This window comes from Heterodontus francisci, chromosome 46, assembly GCF_036365525.1.
Source record: "Heterodontus francisci isolate sHetFra1 chromosome 46, sHetFra1.hap1, whole genome shotgun sequence".
NCBI lineage: Eukaryota > Metazoa > Chordata > Chondrichthyes > Heterodontiformes > Heterodontidae > Heterodontus > Heterodontus francisci.
Window position 1 is genome coordinate 9,720,244 of NC_090416.1, and position 26,883 is coordinate 9,747,126.

The window sequence follows — 26,883 nt, forward strand, 5'->3', positions numbered from 1 at the left end:
TCTCTCTCTCTCTCTCTCCAGTTTTCTGGTCAGAATGCGGAGTTGATGAAGAGAGCCTATGCTGAGTTCTGCAGCCGACACACCAAGGCTGTGAAGTTGTACAAGGAGCTGTTTACTCGAGACAAACGCTTCCAGCAGTTTGTGCGGGTGAGTGATCACTTCCTGCGGATAATATCCCAAATCCTCCGATTGGAACGGCTGATCCTTCCCTCCCTGCAGTGTCCCGTGCCCCAGACTCTGCATGCTCTGGGATTGGAGAAGGGTGACAGCACAGGAGGGGTGGGCCATTCAGCCCATCGTGTCTGTGCTGGCCCTCTGTTCGTGCAACTCACCTCGTCCCCCCTCCCCTGCCTTCTCCCGTAGCCCGACAAATTTTCCCACCTCAGATAATTATCCGATTCCATTTTGTTCTGGATCCTTCCGCCAACGGGAACTGTCTCCCTGTCTACTCTGTCCAGACCCCTCGTGATTTTGAACAACTCTATCAAATCTCCTCTCAGCCTTCTCTCCTCCAAGGAGAACAGCCCCAGCTTCTCCAATCTATCGTCGTAACTGAGGTTCCTCATCCCTCGAACCATTCTCCGGAATCTTTTCTGCACTCTTCTCTAATGCCTTAACCTCCTTCCTAAAGTGCGGGGCTCAGAACAGGACACAATACTCCAGTTGAGGCCGAGCCAGTGTTTTATAAAGGTTTATCATAATTTCCTTGTTTTTGTACTCTCTGCCTCTATTTATAAAGCCCGGGATCCCGTGTGATTTAGTAACCACTTTCTCAACCTGCCCTGCCACCTTTGATGATTTGTACACATATACCCCCCAGGTCCCTCTGCTCCTGAACCCCCTTTAGAATTATATCCTTTATTTTATATTGCCTCTCCTCATTCTTCCTACCACAATGAATCACCTCACACTTTTCTGTGTTAAATTTCATCCACCACTTGTCCGCCCGTCCCACCAGCCTGTTTCTGTCCTCTTGAAGTTTATCACTATCCTCCTCACAGTTCACAATACTTCCAAACTTTGTGTCATCCACAGATTTAGAAATTGTGCTCTGTACACCCAAGTCTCGGTCATTAATATTGATCGAGAAAAGCAGGGGTCCCAACACCGATCCCCGGGGAATCCCACTATATACCCTCCTCCAGTCCGAAAAACAATCATTCACTCCCTGTTTCCTGTCACTCGGCCTATTTCTGTTACTGTCCCTTTTATTCCGTGGGCTTTAACTTTGCTGACTAAGCCTGTTGTGTGGCACTTTATCAAATGCCTTTTGGCACTCCGATTTATTTTCATTCTGAGGATGTGGCGTTCATTGGCAAGGCTGGCATTTATTGCCCATCCCGAAATGCCCTAACAAGGTGGTGGTGAGCTGCCTTCGTGAACACCGTGCAGGAGTTGGACACGAGGCCCACTCCAGGGGGCAGGTTAAGAGTCAACCAGGTTGCTGTGGGACTGGAGTCACAGGTAGGCCTGTGTCCAACTCCCGTTTTATTTTTTTATTTTTTTTAAATTCTCGGGAGCTTTACTCTGTATCTAACCCGTTTTGTTTTTTTTTTTCAGCCTTATTCCAAAAGCCCCTTCCTCCTCGACAGCAACTTTTGTCCAAAAAGTCTTGCAACTCTCTCCTCAGCTCTCCCCCTCCAACAGCACCTCTGTACCTGTCCTGGGAGTGTTTGATGGGACAGTGTAGAGGGAGCTTTACTCTGCATCTAACCCCCGTTTTTTTTTTAAATAAGGTGGCCTTTATACCCCAGGCCCCTTTTAAATTTTTCATGTCGAGGGGGCCTTTATTCCTCAGGCCCCCTTTATATACACACTTATATTTTTAAAATCACTTTATTAAAAACAGATAAATAAACAAAAAACTCAAATTAAAATGCCATTCTCGGCGTCGACAATGCACTCCAGTCCCTGCGGTGCCCACCGGTCGCGGAAGGCCTCAAGCGTACCGGCGGACACCGCATGCTCCTTTTCCAGGGACACCCGGGCGCGAACGTAACCGCGGAAGAGGGGCAGGCAATCGGGGAGGACGGACCCCCCGACGGCCCGCAGGCTGGACCTGTGAATTGCCACCTTGGCCAGGCCCAGGAGCAGACCGACAAGGAGATCCTCCTCCCGGCCCAAGCCCCTCCGCACCGGGTGCCCAAAGATCAGGAGCGTGGGACTGAAGTGCAGCCAGAATTTGAGGAACAGCCCCTTCAAATACTCAAAGAGGGGCTGCAACCTCGCACACTCCGTATAAATGTGGAACACGGACTCGTCCAGGCCGCAGAAAGTACAGGCGGCCTGGGAGTCCGTGAACCTACTTAAAAGCCTATTGCACGGGACTGCTCTGTGCAGCACCCTCCACCCCAGGACCCCGATGTAAAAGGGGAAGACTCCCGCGTAGAGAGACCTCCATCGGGGTTTCCCCTCGCCGCCAGATGGCAACGCGGACCGCCAGGGCGTGTCCGGCCGGCTGACGAGGGCGAGGAAGTGGAGAGTGTGCAGGAGCAGCCCGTACAGGAAACCCCTCCGCGCCGATTGGAATGGCACGGAGGGCATTTCCGAGAGGCGGCTCGGGTTGTGCGGGACTGGCTCCCGAGGAGGGTTTCGGGGCCTGGGTCCGATGAGCAGTTCCGGCCGAGCGGTGGTCAGCTCCGCCGGGATCGCTCCGCACTCCCGAGCCCCCTCGCCACCCGCAGTGAGGGACGTCCCGGGGGTTTCGGCTACTCCTCCGCCGCCGGACCGTCCCCGGAGTCGGCCGCCCGGACAGCCGAGGCGCTCTCCTCCACCGGCGGGGGAGCGCTCTGACTGGAGGCGACCATGTTCAGACTCGGAATAGATCCCGGTAAAAGACAGGCAACTCCCTCAGAGAGGCGCGGCTAACGGACTCCACCAGGAGCTGCGTGTCGTCTTGAAGGCAGTGACACTGGCGGAAAAAATACGTCGCCAGCGCACACCATCTGGGAGGACGATCGACGTACAGGTATCTCTGCAGGGTCCGAAGGCGGAGAGTCGCAGCCTGGGTGCGGACGCACACCAGCGACTGACCGCCCTCCTCGATCGGGAGACACAGGACCGCGGCAGAGACCCAGTGTTTCCTCCTGCCCCAGAAGAAATCGACGAGTTTCTTCTGGATCTTGGTGGCAAATACAGGGAGCGGGGCCAAAGTGACCAACCGGTACCACAACATGGAGGCCACCAGTTGGTTTATGACCAACGCTCGGCCCCTGTAGGAAAGCACTCGGAGCAGTCCTGTCCAGCGCCCCAGCCGAGCGGTGACTATCTAACCCCCGTGCTGTACCTGTCCTGGGAGTGTTTGATGGGGGACAGTGTAGAAGGAGCTTTACTCTGTATCTAACCCCTGTGCTGTACCTGTCCTGGGAGTGTTTGATGGGGGACAGTGTAGAGGGAGCTTTACTCTGTATCTAACCCCTGTGCTGTACCTGTCCTGGGAGTGTTTGATAGGGGACAGTGTAGAGGGAGCTTTACTCTGTATCTAACCCCTGTGCTGTACCTGTCCTGACCTCTGGGTCCTGATGCTTGTTCCTGTGTCTGAATGTAGAGAATGACAAGGAGCTCTGTGCTAAGGAGACATGGGATCCAGGAGTGCATTCTGCTAGTTACCCAGAGAATCACCAAATACCCTGTGCTCATTGACCGGATTCTGCACAACACAAAAGGTAAGTGTCACGTGGAGCTCACAGTCAAGACAACAGGCCATTCGGCCCAGGGTCACAGCCCCAGCCGGTCTTGGATGGTAATGGACCCTGTGGGCGGCAGTCGGGTGGAGCGACATGACCCCAGTAGGCCCCAGGGTGGCGGTGGGGGTGGTGGTGGGGGGGGGTGCGGGGTTGCCGGTCACAGCCTCGGGGGCTCACAGCCCAGGTTGTCTGGGTCATAGTGGACCCAGGGATCACTGTCCCGCCAAAGCTGTGGCCAGTGCCCCTCCCCCGCCCAAAGTTCCTTCAGACAGACAATGCATCACGACTGAAGCTAAGTCATTCGTATTTGCAACTGTATGGAACACCCGACGGTTAATAAAAGACATATAGCCGGGCGTGGAATTGCAGCGGCTCGAGCCAGTTGGCGGGCTAGCACTGGGCCAGAGAGTTGAAGGGCCGAATGGTCGGCCTCTGGCCTGTGGGCACCGCGGTGCGCGAGGGAGTGGAATGCCGGCAGTTACCCAGAGTTTTGTTCTGCGATTTCCCCTTTCCCCACCCCCCTCCTCCTCCTCCCCAACCCAGGGAACGAGGAGGACCGCCGGGACCTGGGCAGCTCCCTGCTCCTGGTCAAAGAGCTGATCACGGCCGTGGATCAAGAGGTCCACGAGTGCGAGAAGAAGTTCCGCCTGCAGGACATCTACAACCGGTTGGACGCCAAGGCAGTGGCCGCCATGCACAGCGGCCGGCAGTTCCGCAGGGAGGACCTGATCCGGAGGAAGCTCGTCCACGATGGCTTTGTCCTCTGGAAGACAGCAACAGGCCGCTTTAAAGGTAAGGCTTCAAGAACTGGCAAGGGCAGCTAGGCCGCACTCGAGTTCCTGAGGCAGCAACAGAATTCTTTCCTCCACAATTCATATGGAGCACAAATATCTCTGGCAGCATGTCAAATACCCAAGTCAGCAGCAACACTTAAATAAATCATTCAGCAGAAGATCCTCAGTGACTCCCTCAGGGTGATATCTGTACACTGACTGGTGTCTCTCAGTCCCCTCTCTCTCAGGGTGATATCTGTACACTGACTGGTGTCTCTCAGTCCCCTCTCTCTCAGGGTGATATCTGTACACTGACTGGTGTCTCTCAGTCCCCTCTTTCTCAGGGTGATATCTGTACACTGACTGGTGTCTCTCAGTCCCCTCTCTCTCAGGGTGATATCTGTACACTGACTGGTGTCTCTCAGTCCCCTCTTTCTCAGGGTGATATCTGTACACTGACTGGTGTCTCTCAGTCCCCTCTCTCTCAGGGTGATATCTGTACACTGACTGGTGTCTCTCAGTCCTCTCTCTCTCAGGGTGATATCTGTACACTGACTGGTGTCTCTCAGTCCCTCTCTCTCTCAGGGTGATATCTGTACACTGACTGGTGTCTCTCAGTCCCCTCTCTCTCAGGGTGATATCTGTACACTGACTGGTGTCTCTCAGTCCCCTCCCTCTCAGGGTGATATCTGTACACGGACTGGTGTCTCTCAGTTCCCTCTCTCTCAGGGTGATATCTGTACACTGACTGGTGTCTCTCAGTTCCCTCTCTCTCAGGGTGATATCTGTACACTGACTGGTGTCTCTCAGTCCCTCTCTCTCAGGGTGATATCTGTACACTGACTGGTGTCTCTCAGTCTCCCCTCTCAGGGTGATATCTGTACACTGACTGGTGTCTCTCAGTCTCCTCTCTCTCAGGGTGATATCTGTACACTGACTGGTGTCTCTCAGTCTCCTCTCTCTCAGGGTGATATCTGTACACTGACTGGTGTCTCTCAGTCCCCTCTCTCTCAGGGTGATATCTGTACACTGACTGGTGTCCCTCAGTTCCCTCTCTCTCAGGGTGATATCTGTACACTGACTGGTGTCTCTCAGTCCCCTCTCTCTCAGGGTGATATTTGTACACTGACTGGTGTCTCTCAGTCCCTCTCTCTCTCAGGGTGATATCTGTACACTGACTGGTGTCCCTCAGTTCCCTCTCTCTCAGGGTGATATCTGTACACTGACTGGTGTCTCTCAGTCCTCTCTCTCTCAGGGTGATATCTGTACACTGACTGGTGTCTCTCAGTCCCTCTCTCTCTCAGGGTGATATCGTAACACTGACTGGTGTCCCTCAGTCCCTCTCTCTCAGGGTGATATCTGTACACTGACTGGTGTCTCTCAGTCCCTCTCTCTCAGGGTGATATCTGGACACTGACTGGTGTCTCTCAGTCCCCTCTCTCTCAGGGTGATATCTGTACACTGACTGGTGTCTCTCAGTACCCCCTCTCTCAGGGTGATATCTGTACACTGACTGGTGTCTCTCAGTCTCCTCTCTCTCAGGGTGATATCTGTACACTGACTGGTGTCTCTCAGTCCTCTCTCTCTCAGGGTGATATCTGTACACTGACTGGTGTCTCTCAGTCCCCACTCTCTCAGGGTGATATCTGTACACTGACTGGTGTCTCTCAGTCCCCCCTCTCTCAGGGTGATATCTGTACACTGACTGGTGTCTCTCAGTCCCCCCTCTCTCAGGGTGATATCTGTACACTGACTGGTGTCCCTCAGTTCCCTCTCTCTCAGGGTGATATCTGTACACTGACTGGTATCTCTCAGTCCCCTCTCTCTCAGGGTGATATCTGTACACTGACTGGTGTCTCTCAGTCCCTCTCTCCCAGGGTGATATATGTACACTGACTGGTGTCTCTCAGTCCCTCTCTCTCAGGGTGATATCTGTACACTGACTGGTATCTCTCAGTCCCTCTCTCTCAGGGTGATATCTGTACACTGACTGGTGTCTCTCAGTCCCCTCTCTCTCAGGGTGATATCTGTACACTGACTGGTATCTCTCAGTCCCCTCTCTCTCAGGGTGATATCTGTACACTGACTGGTATCTCTCAGTCCCCTCTCTCTCAGGGTGATATCTGTACACTGACTGGTGTCTCTCAGTCCCTCTCTCTCAGGGTGATATCTGTACACTGACTGGTATCTCTCAGTCCCCTCTCTCTCAGGGTGATATCTGTACACTGACTGGTGTCTCTCAGTCCCCTCTCTCTCAGGGTGATATCTGTACACTGACTGGTGTCTCTCAGTCCCCTCTCTCTCAGGGTGATATATGTACACTGACTGGTATCTCTCAGTCCCCCCTCTCTCTCAGGGTGATATCTGTACACTGACTGGTATCTCGCAGTCCCCTCTCTCTCAGGGTGATATCTGTACACTGACTGGTGTCTCTCAGTCCCCTCTCTCTCAGGGTGATATCTGTACACTGACTGGTGTCTCTCAGTCCCCTCTCTCTCAGGGTGATATATGTACACTGACTGGTATCTCTCAGTCCCCTCTCTCTCAGGGTGATATCTGTACACTGACTGGTGTCTCTCAGTCCCCTCTCTCTCAGGGTGATATCTGTACACTGACTGGTATCTCTCAGTCCCCTCTCTCTCAGGGTGATATCTGTACACTGACTGGTGTCTCTCAGTCCCCTCTCTCTCAGGGTGATATCTGTACACTGACTGGTGTCTCTCAGTCCCTCTCTCTCAGGGTGATATCTGTACACTGACTGGTATCTCTCAGTCCCCTCTCTCTCAGGGTGATATCTGTACACTGACTGGTGTCTCTCAGTCCCCTCTCTCTCAGGGTGATATCTGTACACTGACTGGTGTCTCTCAGTCCCCTCTCTCTCAGGGTGATATCTGTACACTGACTGGTGTCCCTCAGTTCCCTCTCTCCCAGGGTGATATCTGTACACTGACTGGTGTCTCTCAGTCCCCCCTCTCTCAGGGTGATATCTGTACACTGACTGGTGTCTCTCAGTCCCCTCTCTCTCAGGGTGATATCTGTACACTGACTGGTGTCTCTCAGTCCCCTCTCTCTCAGGGTGATATATGTACACTGACTGGTATCTCTCAGTCCCCTCTCTCTCAGGGTGATATCTGTACACTGACTGGTATCTCGCAGTCCCCTCTCTCTCAGGGTGATATCTGTACACTGACTGGTGTCTCTCAGTCCCCTCTCTCTCAGGGTGATATCTGTACACTGACTGGTGTCTCTCAGTCCCCTCTCTCTCAGGGTGATATATGTACACTGACTGGTATCTCTCAGTCCCCTCTCTCTCAGGGTGATATCTGTACACTGACTGGTGTCTCTCAGTCCCCTCTCTCTCAGGGTGATATCTGTACACTGACTGGTATCTCTCAGTCCCCTCTCTCTCAGGGTGATATCTGTACACTGACTGGTGTCTCTCAGTCCCCTCTCTCTCAGGGTGATATCTGTACACTGACTGGTGTCTCTCACTCCCTCTCTCTCAGGGTGATATCTGTACACTGACTGGTATCTCTCAGTCCCCTCTCTCTCAGGGTGATATCTGTACACTGACTGGTGTCTCTCAGTCCCCTCTCTCTCAGGGTGATATCTGTACACTGACTGGTGTCTCTCAGTCCCCTCTCTCTCAGGGTGATATCTGTACACTGACTGGTGTCCCTCAGTTCCCTCTCTCCCAGGGTGATATCTGTACACTGACTGGTGTCTCTCAGTCCCCCCTCTCTCAGGGTGATATCTGTACACTGACTGGTGTCTCTCAGTTCCCTCTCTCTCAGGGTGATATCTGTACACTGACTGGTGTCTCTCAGTCCCCATCTCTCTCATGGTGATATCTGTACACTGACTGGTGTCTCTCAGTCCCCTCTCTCTCAGGGTGATATCTGTACACTGACTGGTGTCTCTCAGTCCCCTCTCTCTCAGGGTGATATATGTACACTGACTGGTATCTCTCAGTCCCCTCTCTCTCAGGGTGATATCTGTACACTGACTGGTGTCTCTCAGTCCCCTCTCTCTCAGGGTGATATCTGTACACTGACTGGTATCTCTCAGTCCCCTCTCTCTCAGGGTGATATCTGTACACTGACTGGTGTCCCTCAGTTCCCTCTCTCCCAGGGTGATATCTGTACACTGACTGGTGTCTCTCAGTCCCCCCTCTCTCAGGGTGATATCTGTACACTGACTGGTGTCTCTCAGTCCCCATCTCTCTCATGGTGATATCTGTACACTGACTGGTGTCTCTCAGTCCCCTCTCTCTCAGGGTGATATCTGTACACTGACTGGTGTCTCTCAGTCCCCTCTCTCTCAGGGTGATATCTGTACACTGACTGGTGTCTCTCAGTCCCCATCTCTCTCATGGTGATATCTGTACACTGACTGGTGTCTCTCAGTCCCCTCTCTCTCAGGGTGATATCTGTACACTGACTGGTGTCTCTCAGTCCCCCCTCTCTCAGGGTGATATCTGTACACTGACTGGTGTCCCTCAGTTCCCTCTCTCTCAGGGTGATATCTGTACACTGACTGGTATCTCTCAGTCCCCTCTCTCTCAGGGTGATATCTGTACACTGACTGGTGTCCCTCAGTCCCTCTCTCCCAGGGTGATATCTGTACACTGACTGGTATCTCTCAGTCCCTCTCTATCAGGGTGATATCTGTACACTGACTGGTGTCTCTCAGTCCCTCTCTCTCAGGGTGATATCTGTACACTGACTGGTGTCTCTCAGTCCCTCTCTCTCAGGGTGATATCTGTACACTGACTGGTGTCTCTCAGTCCCCTCTCTATCAGGGTGATATCTGTACACTGACTGGTGTCTCTCAGTCCCCTCTCTCTCAGGGTGATATCTGTACACTGACTGGTGTCTCTCAGTCCCCATCTCTCTCATGGTGATATCTGTACACTGACTGGTGTCTCTCAGTCCCCTCTCTCTCAGGGTGATATCTGTACACTGACTGGTGTCTCTCAGTCCCTCTCTCCCAGGGTGATATATGTACACTGACTGGTGTCTCTCAGTCCCTCTCTCTCAGGGTGATATCTGTACACTGACTGGTATCTCTCAGTCCCTCTCTCTCAGGGTGATATCTGTACACTGACTGGTGTCTCTCAGTCCCCTCTCTCTCAGGGTGATATCTGTACACTGACTGGTATCTCTCAGTCCCCTCTCTCTCAGGGTGATATCTGTACACTGACTGGTATCTCTCAGTCCCCTCTCTCTCAGGGTGATATCTGTACACTGACTGGTGTCTCTCAGTCCCTCTCTCTCAGGGTGATATCTGTACACTGACTGGTATCTCTCAGTCCCCTCTCTCTCAGGGTGATATCTGTACACTGACTGGTGTCTCTCAGTCCCCTCTCTCTCAGGGTGATATCTGTACACTGACTGGTGTCTCTCAGTCCCCTCTCTCTCAGGGTGATATATGTACACTGACTGGTATCTCTCAGTCCCCCCTCTCTCTCAGGGTGATATCTGTACACTGACTGGTATCTCGCAGTCTCCTCTCTCTCAGGGTGATATCTGTACACTGACTGGTGTCTCTCAGTCCCCTCTCTCTCAGGGTGATATCTGTACACTGACTGGTGTCTCTCAGTCCCCTCTCTCTCAGGGTGATATATGTACACTGACTGGTATCTCTCAGTCCCCTCTCTCTCAGGGTGATATCTGTACACTGACTGGTGTCTCTCAGTCCCCTCTCTCTCAGGGTGATATCTGTACACTGACTGGTATCTCTCAGTCCCCTCTCTCTCAGGGTGATATCTGTACACTGACTGGTGTCTCTCAGTCCCCTCTCTCTCAGGGTGATATCTGTACACTGACTGGTGTCTCTCAGTCCCTCTCTCTCAGGGTGATATCTGTACACTGACTGGTATCTCTCAGTCCCCTCTCTCTCAGGGTGATATCTGTACACTGACTGGTGTCTCTCAGTCCCCTCTCTCTCAGGGTGATATCTGTACACTGACTGGTGTCTCTCAGTCCCCTCTCTCTCAGGGTGATATCTGTACACTGACTGGTGTCCCTCAGTTCCCTCTCTCCCAGGGTGATATCTGTACACTGACTGGTGTCTCTCAGTCCCCCCTCTCTCAGGGTGATATCTGTACACTGACTGGTGTCTCTCAGTCCCCTCTCTCTCAGGGTGATATCTGTACACTGACTGGTGTCTCTCAGTCCCCTCTCTCTCAGGGTGATATATGTACACTGACTGGTATCTCTCAGTCCCCTCTCTCTCAGGGTGATATCTGTACACTGACTGGTATCTCGCAGTCCCCTCTCTCTCAGGGTGATATCTGTACACTGACTGGTGTCTCTCAGTCCCCTCTCTCTCAGTGTGATATCTGTACACTGACTGGTATCTCTCAGTCCCCTCTCTCTCAGGGTGATATCTGTACACTGACTGGTGTCTCTCAGTCCCCTCTCTCTCAGGGTGATATCTGTACACTGACTGGTGTCTCTCACTCCCTCTCTCTCAGGGTGATATCTGTACACTGACTGGTATCTCTCAGTCCCCTCTCTCTCAGGGTGATATCTGTACACTGACTGGTGTCTCTCAGTCCCCTCTCTCTCAGGGTGATATCTGTACACTGACTGGTGTCTCTCAGTCCCCTCTCTCTCAGGGTGATATCTGTACACTGACTGGTGTCCCTCAGTTCCCTCTCTCCCAGGGTGATATCTGTACACTGACTGGTGTCTCTCAGTCCCCCCTCTCTCAGGGTGATATCTGTACACTGACTGGTGTCTCTCAGTCCCCTCTCTCTCAGGGTGATATCTGTACACTGACTGGTGTCTCTCAGTCCCCATCTCTCTCATGGTGATATCTGTACACTGACTGGTGTCTCTCAGTCCCCTCTCTCTCAGGGTGATATCTGTACACTGACTGGTGTCTCTCAGTCCCCTCTCTCTCAGGGTGATATATGTACACTGACTGGTATCTCTCAGTCCCCTCTCTCTCAGGGTGATATCTGTACACTGACTGGTGTCTCTCAGTCCCCTCTCTCTCAGGGTGATATCTGTACACTGACTGGTATCTCTCAGTCCCCTCTCTCTCAGGGTGATATCTGTACACTGACTGGTGTCCCTCAGTTCCCTCTCTCCCAGGGTGATATCTGTACACTGACTGGTGTCTCTCAGTCCCCCCTCTCTCAGGGTGATATCTGTACACTGACTGGTGTCTCTCAGTCCCCATCTCTCTCATGGTGATATCTGTACACTGACTGGTGTCTCTCAGTCCCCTCTCTCTCAGGGTGATATCTGTACACTGACTGGTGTCTCTCAGTCCCCTCTCTCTCAGGGTGATATCTGTACACTGACTGGTGTCTCTCAGTCCCCATCTCTCTCATGGTGATATCTGTACACTGACTGGTGTCTCTCAGTCCCCTCTCTCTCAGGGTGATATCTGTACACTGACTGGTGTCTCTCAGTCCCCTCTCTCTCAGGGTGATATCTGTACACTGACTGGTGTCTCTCAGTCCCCCCTCTCTCAGGGTGATATCTGTACACTGACTGGTGTCCCTCAGTTCCCTCTCTCTCAGGGTGATATCTGTACACTGACTGGTATCTCTCAGTCCCCTCTCTCTCAGGGTGATATCTGTACACTGACTGGTGTCCCTCAGTCCCTCTCTCCCAGGGTGATATCTGTACACTGACTGGTATCTCTCAGTCCCTCTCTATCAGGGTGATATCTGTACACTGACTGGTGTCTCTCAGTCCCTCTCTCTCAGGGTGATATCTGTACACTGACTGGTGTCTCTCAGTCCCTCTCTCTCAGGGTGATATCTGTACACTGACTGGTGTCTCTCAGTCCCCTCTCTATCAGGGTGATATCTGTACACTGACTGGTGTCTCTCAGTCCCCTCTCTCTCAGGGTGATATCTGTACACTGACTGGTGTCTCTCAGTCCCCATCTCTCTCATGGTGATATCTGTACACTGACTGGTGTCTCTCAGTCCCCTCTCTCTCAGGGTGATATCTGTACACTGACTGGTGTCTCTCAGTCCCCCCTCTCTCAGGGTGATATCTGTACACTGACTGGTGTCCCTCAGTTCCCACTCTCTCAGGGTGATATCTGTACACTGACTGGTATCTCTCAGTCCCCTCTCTCTCAGGGTGATATCTGTACACTGACTGGTGTCCCTCAGTCCCTCTCTCCCAGGGTGATATCTGTACACTGACTGGTATCTCTCAGTCCCTCTCTATCAGGGTGATATCTGTACACTGACTGGTGTCTCTCAGTCCCTCTCTCTCAGGGTGATATCTGTACACTGACTGGTGTCTCTCAGTCCCTCTCTCTCAGTGTGATATCTGTACACTGACTGGTGTCTCTCAGTCCCCTCTCTATCAGGGTGATATCTGTACACTGACTGGTGTCTCTCAGTCCCTCTCTCTCTCAGGGTGATATCTGTACACTGACTGGTGTCTCTCAGTCCCTCTCTCTCAGGGTGATATCTGTACACTGACTGGTGTCTCTCAGTCCCTCTCTCTCAGGGTGATATCTGTACACTGACTGGTATCTCTCAGTCCCCCTCTCTCAGGGTGATATCTGTACACTGACTGGTGTCTCTCAGTCCCTCTCTCTCAGGGTGATATCTGTACACTGACTGGTATCTCTCAGTCCCTCTCTCTCAGGGTGATATCTGTACACTGACTGGTGTCCCTCAGTTCCCTCTCTCTCAGGGTGATATCTGTACACTGACTGGTATCTCTCAGTCCCCTCTCTCTCAGGGTGATATCTGTACACTGACTGGTGTCCCTCAGTCCCTCTCTCCCAGGGTGATATCTGTACACTGACTGGTATCTCTCAGTCCCTCTCTATCAGGGTGATATCTGTACACTGACTGGTGTCTCTCAGTCCCTCTCTCTCAGGGTGATATCTGTACACTGACTGGTGTCTCTCAGTCCCTCTCTCTCAGGGTGATATCTGTACACTGACTGGTGTCTCTCAGTCCCCTCTCTATCAGGGTGATATCTGTACACTGACTGGTGTCTCTCAGTCCCTCTCTCTCTCAGGGTGATATCTGTACACTGACTGGTGTCTCTCAGTCCCTCTCTCTCAGGGTGATATCTGTACACTGACTGGTGTCTCTCAGTCCCTCTCTCTCAGGGTGATATCTGTACACTGACTGGTATCTCTCAGTCCCCCTCTCTCAGGGTGATATCTGTACACTGACTGGTGTCTCTCAGTCCCTCTCTCTCAGGGTGATATCTGTACACTGACTGGTGTCTCTCAGTCCCTCTCTCTCAGGGTGATATCTGTACACTGACTGGTGTCTCTCAGTCCCTCTCTCTCAGGGTGATATCTGTACACTGACTGGTGTCTCTCAGTCCCTCTCTCTCTCAGGGTGATATCTGTACACTGACTGGTGTCTCTCAGTCCCCTCTCTCTCAGGGTGATATCTGTACACTGACTGGTGTCTCTCAGTCCCCCTCTCTCAGGGTGATATCTGTACACTGACTGGTATCTCTCAGTCCCCCTCTCTCAGGGTGATGTCTGTACACTGACTGGTGTCTCTCAGTCCCTCTCTCTCAGGGTGATATCTGTACACTGACTGGTGTCTCTCAGTCCCTCTCTCTCAGGGTGATATCTGTACACTGACTGGTGTCTCTCAGTCCCCTCTCTCTCAGGGTGATATCTGTACACTGACTGGTGTCTCTCAGTCCCTCTCTTTCAGGGAGATATCTGTACAATGACTGGTGTCTCTCAGTCCCCCTCTCTCTCAGGGTGATATCTGTACACTGACTGGTGTCTCTCAGTCCCCTCTCTCTCAGGGTGATATCTGTACACTGACTGGTGTCTCTCAGTCCCCTCTCTCTCATGGATTAGTTGCATATTCGAGGTGAATGGAGGACGAATACTTAATGCGTCCCCGGATATTGGCAGTGAAACAGACAGTATAACAGGGGTCGAGGGTGAATAAACGTGTTTCTGGAGACAGAAGGACATGGGGAGAAGGTGGGAGTGAGGGTGATGGGGAGGAGGGGAGACGGGGGAGGAGGGGTGACGGATGGAGATGGGGAGGAGGGGGACCGATGGAGTTAGGGCGGAGGGGGGATGGATGGAGATGGGGAGGAGGGGGACTGAGGGAGATGGGTGGTCTGCACTTTCCCCGTTCTCTGTGCAGTTTCCCCTCCCTGGACATCGCAGCCGAGCCCCCTTTGCTGACCATATGTTTTCTCAGACATTCAGGTTCTGTTGCTGACTGACGTCCTGATTCTGCTGCAGGAGAAAGACCAGCGTTACAGCTTCCCAGCCTTGGTGAGTCACCATTTACTGACATTCCCTTGGGATTCAGCGCTGTCACACCCCACGGGACCCTCCCAGAGGTCGCGCACGGGGCCCCGGCAGGTCTGCTGCCCGGCGCTCGGGCAGCACGTGCTCCTTCCCTTGCCCGGCCGCGGCACGGCGGCCAATTGTGCCAGCGCGGCACCGCCCGGTAAGCCCTCGGGTCCCACGCCACGCCTGCACTGAGCTGGCTGCTCAGGCAGCTTCGGGCTGGACCCGGCCTCGGTACCCCTGGGTGAGGGAAGCGGAGTGGGGAGGGGTGGGCGTTAATCAAGCGAAGAGGGGAGGGGTCTTGCTCGCGCTGGTGACGTCACCGGGATGAGGGCGGAATCGGGCTCGGCTGCGATGCCTTCCGCAGTTGATCAGCCCCCATTGTCCAGGCTCGCTCGGGAGCTGGGGAAGAAGGGCGCGGACGGGAATTGGCACTCAACCCAGCTGACCGTCTCAACGCCGGGGATCTCTGTCCCCGCCTTTCCCCCCCACCACCTTCAGGAACACAAGCCCGCCGTGATCCCATTGCACAAGCTGATTGTCCGCGACATCGCCAACCAGGAGAAGGGCATGTTCCTGATCAGCGCGGCGGCACACAGTCCCGAGATGTACGAGATCCACACCGCTTCCAAGGACGAGCGGACCGCCTGGATGAGAGTGATCCAGCAGACCGTCAACATGTGAGTGAGGGGTGCTGGGTGGGGGGGGGCCTGGGCTCGGCTGCGATGCCAAGTTGTGGGAGGCGGTGCGGGAGGGCAGTCACTGATTAGCTGGTCAGAGGTCAATGATAAAGGGAGTGGGGGAAGAGGGTGGGGGGCAAGGATCACATCTTGACTTCCGTGAACTCGGGACCTCAGCTTCCATGATTTCAGGTTGAAATGCTTGTGTTCGGAGAGATGTTATCCAAGATTAATTAACACTCAGATTGGTTAAAAACCAACCCACCCTGGCATGTCACCTGTAGCTTCGTCGGTGACACTGTCTCTCTCTCTCTCTCTCTCTCCTGAGCTCCCACTCCGGAGACTCGAGCCCATAATCCAGGCCGACACTCCCAGTGCCAGTACTGAGGGAGTGCCGCTCTGTCAGAGGTGCCGTCTTTCAAGATGAGACGTTAAATATGAGGCTCCTTGATTGGCTGAGCTCTCCCTGGCTCTGTGGCTCGGTCAGTGACGGAGGGAGTTGAGCCTGAATTCACTCGGACTGTCCCTCTCTGCCTTGCAGATGCCCGGAGATGGATGACTTCTCAACGGAGATTGAAACAAAGGAGATGCTGAGAGAGCTGACAGGTAACAAGACCTTCCCTTCACCTCCCACCAGGGCGAGGGGAGCTCGGTGTGCGGGGTGGGGGGGGTGGTGGAAGGATGGTGCGAGGCTCAGTCGCTGCACCCACTCCCCCAGCCTGTACTGCGAGAGATCATTCTGTCACTGGCACACACTTCCTCCTCTCACTCCTTCCCTCCCTCCCTCCGACCCATTCTCTCTCTCTCTCTCTCTCTCTCCCTCCCCCTCTTGCCCATTCCCCCTCTCTCCCTCCACCCAGTTCCCCCTCTCTCGCCCTCTGGCCCATTCCCCACACTGCCCCCCTTCTCTCTCTCTCTCTCTCTCTCTCTCCCTCCACACAGTTCCCCCTCTCGCTCCCCTCTGGCCCATTCCCCACACTGCCCCCCTTCTCTCTCTCTCTCTCTCTCCCTCCCCCTCTTGCCCATTCCCCCTCTCTCCCTCCACCCAGTTCCCCCTCTCTCTCCCTCTGGCCCATTCCCCACACTGACCCTTTCTCTCTCTCTCTCTCTCTCGCTCTCTCTCTCTCCTTCCCCCTCTTGCCCATTCCCCCTCACTCCCTCCACCCAGTTCCCCCTCTCTCTCCCTCTGGCCCATTCCCCACACTGCCCCCTTCTCTCTCTCTCTCTCTCTCGCTCGCTGCAGCCGGTTCCCCCTATCTCTTCCTCTAGCCCATTCCCTCTCTTGCTCTCTCTCTCTCCATGCACCCAGTTCCCCCTCTCTCTCCCTCTGGCCTATTCCCCACACTGCCCCCCTTCTCTCTCTCTCTCTCGCTGCAGCCGGTTCCCCCTCTCTTCCCCTCTGGCCCATTCCCCACACTGCCCCCCTTCTCTCTCTCTCTTGCTGCAGCCGGTTCCCCCTCTCTCCCCCTCTTGCCCATTCCCGCTCTCTCCCCTCCACCCGGTTCCCCCATCTCTCCTCTGGCCCATTACCCCTTCTCTCTCTCTCTCTCTCTTCCTCCCTCCCTCTGTCCCTCTCTCTCCTTCTACCCTGTTCCCCCTCCTCTCCCCTGGTTCTCACCCCCCCCCCTCCCCCGCTCTCTCTGTCACCCACTTCACTCACACTCTCTCCCCTGCCCTTTTTCTTTTTCTCACTCACTCTGCCTAGTTCCCCCCTCCCACTCTCTCCCTCTCTCTCTCCCTCCTCTCCCTCCCTCTCACTTTCCCTCTTTTGCTCTCTCTTTCTCTTTTTCTCTCACTTTCTCTCCCTCCATCTTTCGCACTCTCCTCTCCTCTCCCTCCCTCTGTCTCCCTCTCTCTCTCTCTCTCCCCTCCATCCCTCTCCCTCCCTCTCTCTCTCTCCCACTCCTCTCCCTCTACCTCCCTCTCTCTCTCTCTCTCCCTCTCTCTCTCTCTCCCCTCCATCCCTCTCCATCCCTCTCCCTCCCTCTCTCTCCCTCTCTCTCCCTCTCTCTCTCTCTCCCCTCTCTCCCTCTGGCTCTCCTGCTGTTTCCCTCCACCCCGGTTCCCTCGCCGATCTGATCTCCTCCTTCTCCTGTGCCACAGATGAGATCCAGCAGAGGGATCGGGGAATCACTGAGCTGCTGGAGGAGAAAGCCAGCCTCTTCCTGCAGGTACTACAGCTGAGGGCGCCTGAGGACCTTGCTCTGGAATTCAGCAACCGGAAACTCTTCCGATCGGAATCCAGCGACTGCCCCAAGGGAGAGAAGCTCATTAACGATGCACTCAAGGAAGGTAATTCAGGAGTGGGCTGGGGAGGGGTGCGGGGGGAGGGCTGCACACCGGCCTACTGGTGGGACCAGGGTTGGAAGCCAGGACTCCGGGTGTCTCCTCTACCAGGGGACCGAGTGGGCAGTGCCAAGGCTGGCTGGAGTGGGCAATGGGGACATTCTGCCCGAGTGGAGCTAGACCCCGAATGAGAAGATCCATCATCCTTCGCCCCCCCGGCCCCGTCATTTAGCAGCCAGTGAACCCAGAAGGTCAGGAGCAGAGGTGGAGTTGTGTGTGGGCAGGTTGACAATCGGGGGCAAACCCCCTCCTCTTCAGCCATTATCCAGGGTGCGGGGGACGCTGGTAGTCAATGTTCTAGAATATTCAGGCCCCGGACTATTGAAGGAGGAGAACAGACTCCTGTCTCTCTCTCTCTCTCTGTATCGTTCCATAAACCATGGAAAATAGGGGCTGGTCTGGGGAGGAGGTCACGGGGTCAGGAATGGAGTTGGGGAGGGTCAGAGTGTCGGGAGAGGGGTCAAGGGGTCAGGAAAGGGCATTGGGAGCTTGCGGGGGGGTGGGTTCAGGGAGGGCTCAGGGTGTCAGTGGAGTAGGTGTGTCAGGGGTCAAAATGACAAGGGGAGGGGGTCAGGGGTCAGGGGAGGAGTCGGGGTGAGGGGGCAGGTGGGGGGGGGGGAAATGGTGAGAGGATTGGGTTTCTGGGGAAGTGGAAGAGGGGAAAAGGAGGGAGATGGGAGCGCTGAAGGGGGCTGGGCAGATGGGCGAGACTTTGAACCCAGCCAGTGATTACTGAAGTGATTCCGGCTGGTCGGATTCTCCAGTGTGGAATCCCGGGAAGGAGCGAGTCCCGGGTCGGGCTCCTGGTTTTCATCCTTTCCCAATTCTGCCCTCCAGTTCAAAGCCTGTCGGGGCTGATGGTCGATGTTTGTGGGACCTCGGGACAGTCATCCTCCAGCTCCAATGTGGACCAAACCCCTGGAGGGACTGAGAACACCAGCAGAACAGCCAGAAGACACTCAAGTATGTCAGCTCCCACGAGTCCCTCCCCTGGCACAGCCCCCATCCAACTGGCCCCGCCCTGCCTCCTGGTCCCGCCCTCTGTCTCCTGGTCCCGCCTTCTGCCTCTTGGCCCCAACCACTGTCTCCTGTTCCTGTCCCCGCCCACTGCCATCTGTCCCCGCCCACTGCCATCTGTCCCCGCCCCACTGCCATCTGTCCCCGCCCCACTGCCATCTGGCCCCGCCCGCTGCCTCCTGTTCCCGCCCCTTGCCTCTTGGCCCCGCCTCCTAGCTCCACCCCCTGCCTTTTGACCCCACTGCCCCTGCCTCCTTGCCTCACCCCTGCTTCCTGGCCCGGCCCTCTGCCTCCTGGCCCCGCCTCCTCTCCCTGCCTCTTGGCTCCACCCCTGCCGCCCTGCCCCTGCCTCCTAGCCCCGCCCCCACACGCCTCCTGTCCCTGACAACTGTCTCCCAGCTCCGCCCCCCTACCTCCAAGTCCCAACCCCTCCCAACGCCTGGCCACACCCCCTGCCCTTTAGCCCCGCCCCATGCCTCCTGGCCACACCCCCTGCCATTTGGCCCCTCCCATTGTCTCCTGTGCCCACCCCTTGCTTCCTGCCCCTGCCCTCCCTGGGCACTGTGTGACTGGTGTGGCCTTTTCCCCCTGCAGATGGTGAGCAGGCTGATGTTGCCAATGTGAATGGGACGGGTGATCTCTGCAGGACAGATTCCCTGAATGACAGCGGGCAGGTAAGAACTCCCATATCCCAACAAGGCCTGTGGAACTACCTCACTGCCACCGGGCAACATAAAGCCCGTCTCTGGGTGTAGCCTCCCAACCTCCCTGCCTGCTCTCCCTCCCTCCTCCTCCTCTCTCTCCCTCCTTCCTCCTCTTCTCCCTCCCTCCCTCCCCCTCCTCCTCTCCCTCCCTCCCCCTCCTCCTCCTCTCCCTCCTTCCCTCCCCCTCTCCCTTCTTCCCTCCCTCCACCTCCCTCTCTCACTCCCTCCCCTCTCATTCCCTCCAGCTCTCCCTCATTCTCTCCCCTCTCTCACTCCTTCTCTCCCTCGTTCCCTCCACCCTCTCTCATTCCCTCACTCCCCATTTGCCCCGCCCCTCCCCCTTCCTCGCTCTATATCTCTCTCCACCTTCCACTCTTTCATTCCCTCTTTTTGTATTTTGTTTCACTTGATATTTTTCTCCATCTCCTTAGGATCGAAATGGAAATCAACTCCAAGTGAAATCACCCAATGAGGTAAGAGATGACTGGAGGGTGAGGGGAGGGGCATACCAAGGGTGGGCGGAGAGGGCGAGGGGGGTTTTGGGGTACACTGGGTGTGGGAGTTTGGGGGTACACGGAGTGCGGGAGTTTTGGGGTACACTGGGTGCGGGAGTTTCGGGGTACACTGGGTGAGGGGGTTTTGGGGTACACTGGGTGTGAGAGTTTGGAGAACACTGGATGAGAGGGGGTTTTGGGGTACACTGGGTGTGAGAGTTTGGGGGTACACTGGATGAGAGGGGATTTTGGGGTACACTGGGTGAGAGGGGTTTTGGGGGTACACTGGGTGAGGTGGAGGTTTGGGGTAAACTGGGTGATGGTGTTTGGGGGTACACTGGGTGAGGTGGGGTTTTGGGGTAAACTGGGTTATGGTGTTTCTGGGGTACACTGGGTGAGGTGGGGTTTTGGGGTACACTGGGTAAGGGGGATTGGGGGTACACTGGGTGAGGGGGGTTGGGGTCCACTGGGTGAAGGGGATTTGGGGTACACTGGGTGAAGGGGGTTTAGGGTACACTAGATAAGGGGGATTTGGGGGACACTGGGTGAGGGTGTTTCTGGCGTACACTGGGTAAGGGGGTTTGGGGGTATACTGGGTAAGGGGGTTTGGGGTACACTGGGTAGGGGGGGTTATGGGATACGCTGGGTGAGGTGGTTTCTAGGGTACACTGGGTGAAGGGGATTTGGGGTACACTAGGGGAGGGAGATTTGGGGTACACTGGGTGAGGGGGGTTTTGGGGTACACTGGGTAAGGGGCTTCTGGGATACATTGGGCGAGGGTTTTTTGGGGTACACTGGGTGAGGGTGTTTCTGGGGTACACTGGGTGATGGGGGGTTTGGGGTACACTGGGTAAAGGGGGTTTTGGGGTACACTGCGTGAGGATGTTTTGAGGTACACTAAGTGAAGGGGATTTGGGGTATACTAGGTAAGGGAGATTTGGGGTACACTGGATGAGGGGGTTTCTGGAGTACCCTGGGTGAAGGGGTTTGGGGGTACACTGGGTGCGGGGGTTTTAGGGTACCCTGGGTGAGGGGGTTTTGGAGTACACTGGGTGAGAGGGGTTTTGGGGTACACTGGGTGCGGGGTTTCTGGGGTACACTGGGTGAGGGTTTTTTGGGTACACTATGTGAGGGGGATTTGGGGTACACTGGTTGAAGGGGATTTGGGGTACACTGGGTGATGGGGGTTTTAGGGTACACTGTGTGAGGGGGCTTTGGGGTATACTGGGTGAGGGGAATTTGGGGTACACAGAGTGAAGGGGATTTGGGGTACACTGGGTGAGGTGGTGTTGAGTGCACTGGGTGAGGTGGGATTTTGGGGTACACTGGGTGAGGTGGGGTTTTGGGGTACACTGGGTGAGGGTGTTTCTGGAGTACACTGGGTGAGGTGAGTTTTGGGGTACACTAGGTGAGGCGGTGTTGGGTACACTGGGTGAGAGGGGTTTGGGGTACACTGGGTGAAGGTTTTGGGGTACAGTGGGTGCGGGGGTTTTAGGGTACCCTGGGTGAAGGGTTTTGGGGTACACTGGGTGAGAGGGGTTTGGGGTACACTGGGTGAATGTTTTGGGGTACAGTGGGTGCGGGGGTTTTAGGGTACCCTGGGTGAAGGGTTTTGGGGTACACTGGGTGAGAGGGGTTTGGGGTACACTGGGTGAAGGTTTTGGGGTACACTGGGTGCGGGGGTTTTAGGGTACCCTGGATGAGGGAGTATTGGGGTACACTGGGTGAGGTAGTGTTGGGTACGCTGGGTGAGGGGGTTTCTGGGGTACACTGGGTGAAGGTTTTGGGGTACACTGGGTGCGGGGGGTTTGGGGTATACTGGGTGAGGGTGATTTGGGGTATACTGGGTGAGGGGGATTTGGGGTACACTGGGTGAGGGGGGTTTTAGGGTACACTGGGTGAGGGTTTTTTTGAGGTACACTGGGTGATGTGGATTTGGGGTACATTGGGTGAGGGTTTTTTTGAGGTACACTGGGTGATGTGGATTTGGGGTACACTGGGTGAGGGTTTTTTTGAGGTACACTGGGTGATGTGGATTTGGGGTACACTGGGTGAGGGGGGTTTTAGGGTACACTGGGTGAGGGTTTTTTGAGGTACACTGGGTGATGTGGATTTGGGGTACACTGGGTGAGGGTTTTTTTGAGGTACACTGGGTGATGTGGATTTGGGGTACACTGGGTGAAGGGGATTTGGGGTACACTGGGTGATGTGGATTTGGGGTACACTGGGTGAAGGGGATTTGGGGTACACTGGGTGATGTGGATTTGGGGTACACTGGGTGAAGGGGATTTGGGGTACACTGGGGATGTGGATTTGGGGTACACTGGGTGAGGGTTTTTTTGAGGTACACTGGGTGAGGGGGATTTGGTCACACTGGGTGAGGGGGGTTTTGGGGTACACTGGGTGAGAGGGGTTTTGGGGTACACTGGGTGCGGGGTTTCTGGGGTACACTGGGTGAGGGTTTTTTGGGTACACTATGTGAGGGGGATTTGGGGTACACTGGGTTGGGACAGTGCTGTAAGGGGAGGTTCAGTGGAAGTGAGGCCCTGCCCTGTTCCAGTCTTGTGTCGCTGGCCGCTGTGTACCCCACTTTAATCTCCTCCTCCTCCCCTCTCCCCACAGGAAGCGATACTCAAACTCTCCCGACTCTCGGTTCTGCTCCACGGTCTCCAGGTGGGTTCGGCGCTCTCTCTCTCTCTCTCTCTCTCTCTCTGTCTCCCTTGCTTACACACGTGGACTGGAATTTTACATAAGGTAGCCAGCCAGGAGGAGCAGACCCCGCCCCCCCCCCCCCTCACCCCAGGCGTGTCTCGAACTGATGGGAACACCCAGGGGGCCATTCACAGAGGAGGGGCGAGGCTCGGCCTGACAGGGAGTTGCTTCCCCCATACGCCTTCTGGAGCATAACTCAGTGAAAGGGCAGGGAGCCAGGAGGGCCTCCTTTGGGATAGGTAGGGAGGGGGAACTAAGTCCTAGGCAGGGCAGGGTGAGGGGTCAGGGGGTGACAGCATGGCCCAAGAGTACAGGGGTCTTAGGAGAGGTGAGGGGTCAGGGGTTAGAGCATAACACGGGTAATAGTGGCCTGGGGAGAGATAAAAGGTCAGGGGTTAAGAGTATGACACAAGGTACAGAGATATGGGGATAGCTGAGGGGTCAGGGGTTAGGAGCCTGGAGAGAGGTGAAGGGTCAGGGGTGAGAGCCTAACCCAGGATGCTGGGGGTAGAGTGCTGAAGGGTTAGAGTGTAATCCAAGGTGGGGGAGGGGGGAGGGTCAGAAGTGAAGGGTCAGGGGTTCGAGTATGACACAAGGTGATGGGGCCTGGGAGAGGGTTAAATTGAAGCCCAGGCTGTGTGGGGTGGGATTGCAAGGCTGCGGTCCGTTGACCTTTCACCCATGTCCGTGTCTCTTAGCCCTCTGACCCTTGACCTTTTCACTGCCCGCTATCCCCACAGGCGATTGTCGTCAAGCAGGATTCCATCCTGGAGAGCCAGCGCCAGCAGCTGGGAGAGCAGAAGGACCGGTTGGCTCGCCAGAACTCCAGGGACAGCGGGCTGGCGGAGCAGGAGCGGCTGCGCAGCCTGGAGCAGCTGCGGGAGGAGCTGGTGGGCCTGAGGAGGCAGCACGGCCTGCTGCAGGAGGAGTTCCAGCGGTGTCGCAAAGCCTCCGAGGAGAAGGCCCAGGAGATGCGGGTCCTGGAGGCCCGGCTGCAGGACTCCGAGCGGCGCCGGGCAGGGCTGGAGAGGCAGATGGAGGAGTGGAGGCAGAGGGCCGCGGGGCCCGAGGCCGGGCAGGAGGCCCCTGCGTCAGCGGAGCAGCGGAGGCAGAAGAAGTCCCACTCCAGGCAGTTCAGCCTGCCCTCTGCCCAGTTCTCCAGCCTCAATGTGAACGCCCTACAGGTACAGGGCCAGGCACCCCAACACCCGCACCCCCCCCCCCCCACCAACTAAAGAGAAACGATTGGGTACCCACTCAAGCCCCCTCACCCATTCCCCTGGCAGATCAGTTCTGGCCTGTCCTCAGGCCTCAACCGGCAAGGCCCGAAACTTAGCCTGGGGACGCGGGAATAACCTGGGCCTGCTTCCCCCTCCTGAGACAGCTCACGCTTTGCCAACACCACCCCTCGGGTGAGCCCCGGGATGGCGAGGGGAGTGGCGGGGATGGGGGGGAAGAAGAAGGAGGGAGGCCAACAGTGACCCCCTCCTCCGGGTGTTCCCGTGAGGCCGGGTAGGGTCGCTCCCGACATCGGGCGCAGCCTGGGGCACCTCAATTGGCCACAGGGGTCCTTAACTTGACCTTCAGCTCCCCACCAGCGCACAAAAGGGGCCTCGGGCATTTTTAGGCGGCCGCCAGATTTGCCTGAAGTATTGCCCCCACCCCCCCCCCCAAACCCTCCCTCCCTCTGCCCCTTGGCCGCCGTTGGGTCCAGTTCCTCCGCCCCCTGCCGCTGATTCTCTCTTGGGCTATATGGGCTCCACGGAAACCGGCCCCCGGGATTGCAGCGGGTGAGGCCCAGGGTTGTGTAGGGGAGGGGCAGCCCTGCTGCTGCAGGCCCCGTTGGCGATGGGGATGAGGAGGGGGGAGAGGGGACAACGTCTGTTCCCATTCAATAGCATCTCTTTCTCCAGCAGAGCTCACAACAGCGGCGGAGCAGCGCGGATGAGTCCTGCCTCCGGGCAACGCTGAGTTGCGAGGGGTCTCCGAGCCCCTGGCCGGGAGGATGCGGCCAAACGGAGGTCCCCGGGCCGGAGAGGTGGGCGACCCCGCTTCGGAAGGGCTTCGAAACTGCGGAGGGGGTCAGCGAGGAGGTGGATTGCGGAGTGGCCCAGGAGGGCGGCCCGCTTCCCGAGGAGGAGGAGGAGGAGGAAGAAGAGGCGGAGTCGGGCGAAGAGAGTGAGAATTCATCCCCCTCCTCCAGCGAGGATGCCGCAGGTAAGAGAGAGAGCCGCATAATCCAGGCCGACGCTCCCAGTGCCAGTCCTGAGGGAGTGCCGCGCTGTCTGAGGTGCCACACCCCAGCTGCTGCCTCGCTACCACCCTCCCCTCTGGGTCAGAGGTCACGAGCTCATGCCACCTCCCCCCCACCCCCACCACCTACCCCCCGCCCTCTCCTGGACTTGAGCACAAAACCCCGGGCAAACACTCCTGTGGGGGTAGGAGGTGGAGAAAGAAAGATCTTGCATTTCTGTAGCGCCTTGACCCACCTCAGACGTCCCACCCCGCCTCGCAGCCAATGAGGTACTTTTCGAAGCATGGTCACTGTGGTGATGTAACCAATTGACGCACAGCAAAATCTCACAAACTGTAGAAGGTGGCACAGAGGACCGTGGGAGGAAAGGGGCCAACTGGGAGGGAAGCCGGGGGCTGGGATTTCTGGGAGGGAGCCGGGGGGGGGGGTGGGGGGAGGGGTTGTTCTACTGGAAGGAGTGGGGTTCAACTGGGAGGAGGGAGTCTGCTGGGAGGGAGCGGATATTCTGCTGGGAGGGAGCAGCACATCCGAGAGGAGTGGGGTATCTACTGGGAATGTGTGGGTTGTCTGCTGGGAGGGAGCTGGGGGGTTGGGGGGGGATGGGATTCTGCTGGGAGGGAGCAGCACATCTGAGAGGAGTGGGATATCTAGTGGGAATGTGTGGGTTCTCTGCTGGGAGGGAGCTGGGGGTGGGAGGTGGGGGGGGGGGGGGGGATGGGATTCTGCTGGGAGGGAGCAGCGGAAATTCCTGCCCTACCCAAGGCTAATTCTCGCGTTCAAACCTCTTTCCATTTTGACTCCCCTGCAGAGCTCCAGCGGACGCAGAACATTCCGGAAGGTTCCAGTTCCGGGCAGCCGGCCCCAGGAGGGGGCAGCCTGGGCCCCCATTCTCTCACCACCCCCCAGCCGGAAGAGGATGAAGACGACGACCTGTATTACTGATCTCTGACCCTCTCCCCTCCTCCCCAGTCCACTCACACCCACTCACAAACACACACTTGACACTCCAGTTACAGGGACCCTGCTCACTTAGCGCGTGTGTGTGTGTGTGTGTGTGTGCAGGCGTGGAGAGAGACGGACTTTCTCACACACCCTGGTTTCCCCCTGTGCGATGTCCGCCAATCACCGATCGCTTTATTATTTAAGTGTTTCCAGGGCACAGAAACATTTACACACTGGATTTCAAAATGGCTGCTTCATTCCCGGATTTAAACTGCCCTGTAATTTCTGCGCCAGAGTGATATTTAAGTGATTAATGTTGTGCTTTTCTTTCTTAAGCTCCCTGCAGCGCAGGGCCATGTTCTGCTGGTCCGTGTACAGGTCAGAGAATCACGGCGGGAATTTTCTGTGCTGTTGGAATGAGGGCCAATGGCGGGGGAGAGTGGTTTAGAGAATGGGGGCGGGGGAGGGGATCATTAAACCCAGGCATGCGGATACAATCCACCACCCCCTCCCCCCCCCCCCATTCTGTCCCATATAAATTCCCTTGCCCCTATTTATAATGGGAATTCCATATGTAAACTGTCACACCACAGCGCCACTCCTGGCAGGAGACTGGGATTACAGCGTGACCTGTTTACATGCCTTTATCAATGTGGACGCCGAGCTTTGTACCGGAGGAAAGGTTGGCGGGCGTCAGATTTTTTTTTCAAATGGGCTGCAGAATGTTCTTATTCTTTTATGAACACCAAAGAGGAGAAGGTGAGGGTGGGTCACTACCCTGAGGGTGAGGGCCTACTGGGGGTCATCGAGAGGTCGAGATCCGTTCTTAGAGAAACACACACACACACACACACACACACACAAAACTCTTGTCTTGTATTTTTAAATGTTTTTTTTTGTAGACTTTTATTGGAAATTTTTTGATTGTAAAAGATAAATGATTCACATTTCTGTAAAATTTGGAAGAAGGAAAAAGAATAATTAAAAAACCCACAGCCGA

General features: G+C 55.8%; 1 protein-coding gene across 1 annotated transcript; it reads left to right on the top strand.

The window, feature by feature from the left end:
- LOC137356943 (rho guanine nucleotide exchange factor 2-like) lies at window positions 1-26,883 on the top strand. The gene is made up of 14 exons (XM_068022820.1): window positions 1-147; window positions 3,548-3,665; window positions 4,230-4,478; window positions 14,640-14,716; window positions 15,236-15,414; window positions 15,956-16,020; window positions 17,518-17,706; window positions 18,598-18,723; window positions 19,372-19,451; window positions 19,913-19,954; window positions 22,598-22,648; window positions 23,428-23,871; window positions 24,604-24,904; window positions 25,750-26,883. The coding sequence occupies exons 1-14, from the start codon at window positions 46-48 to the stop codon at window positions 25,881-25,883; spliced, it is 2,157 nt and encodes a 718-aa protein (XP_067878921.1). The 5' UTR covers window positions 1-45; the 3' UTR covers window positions 25,884-26,883.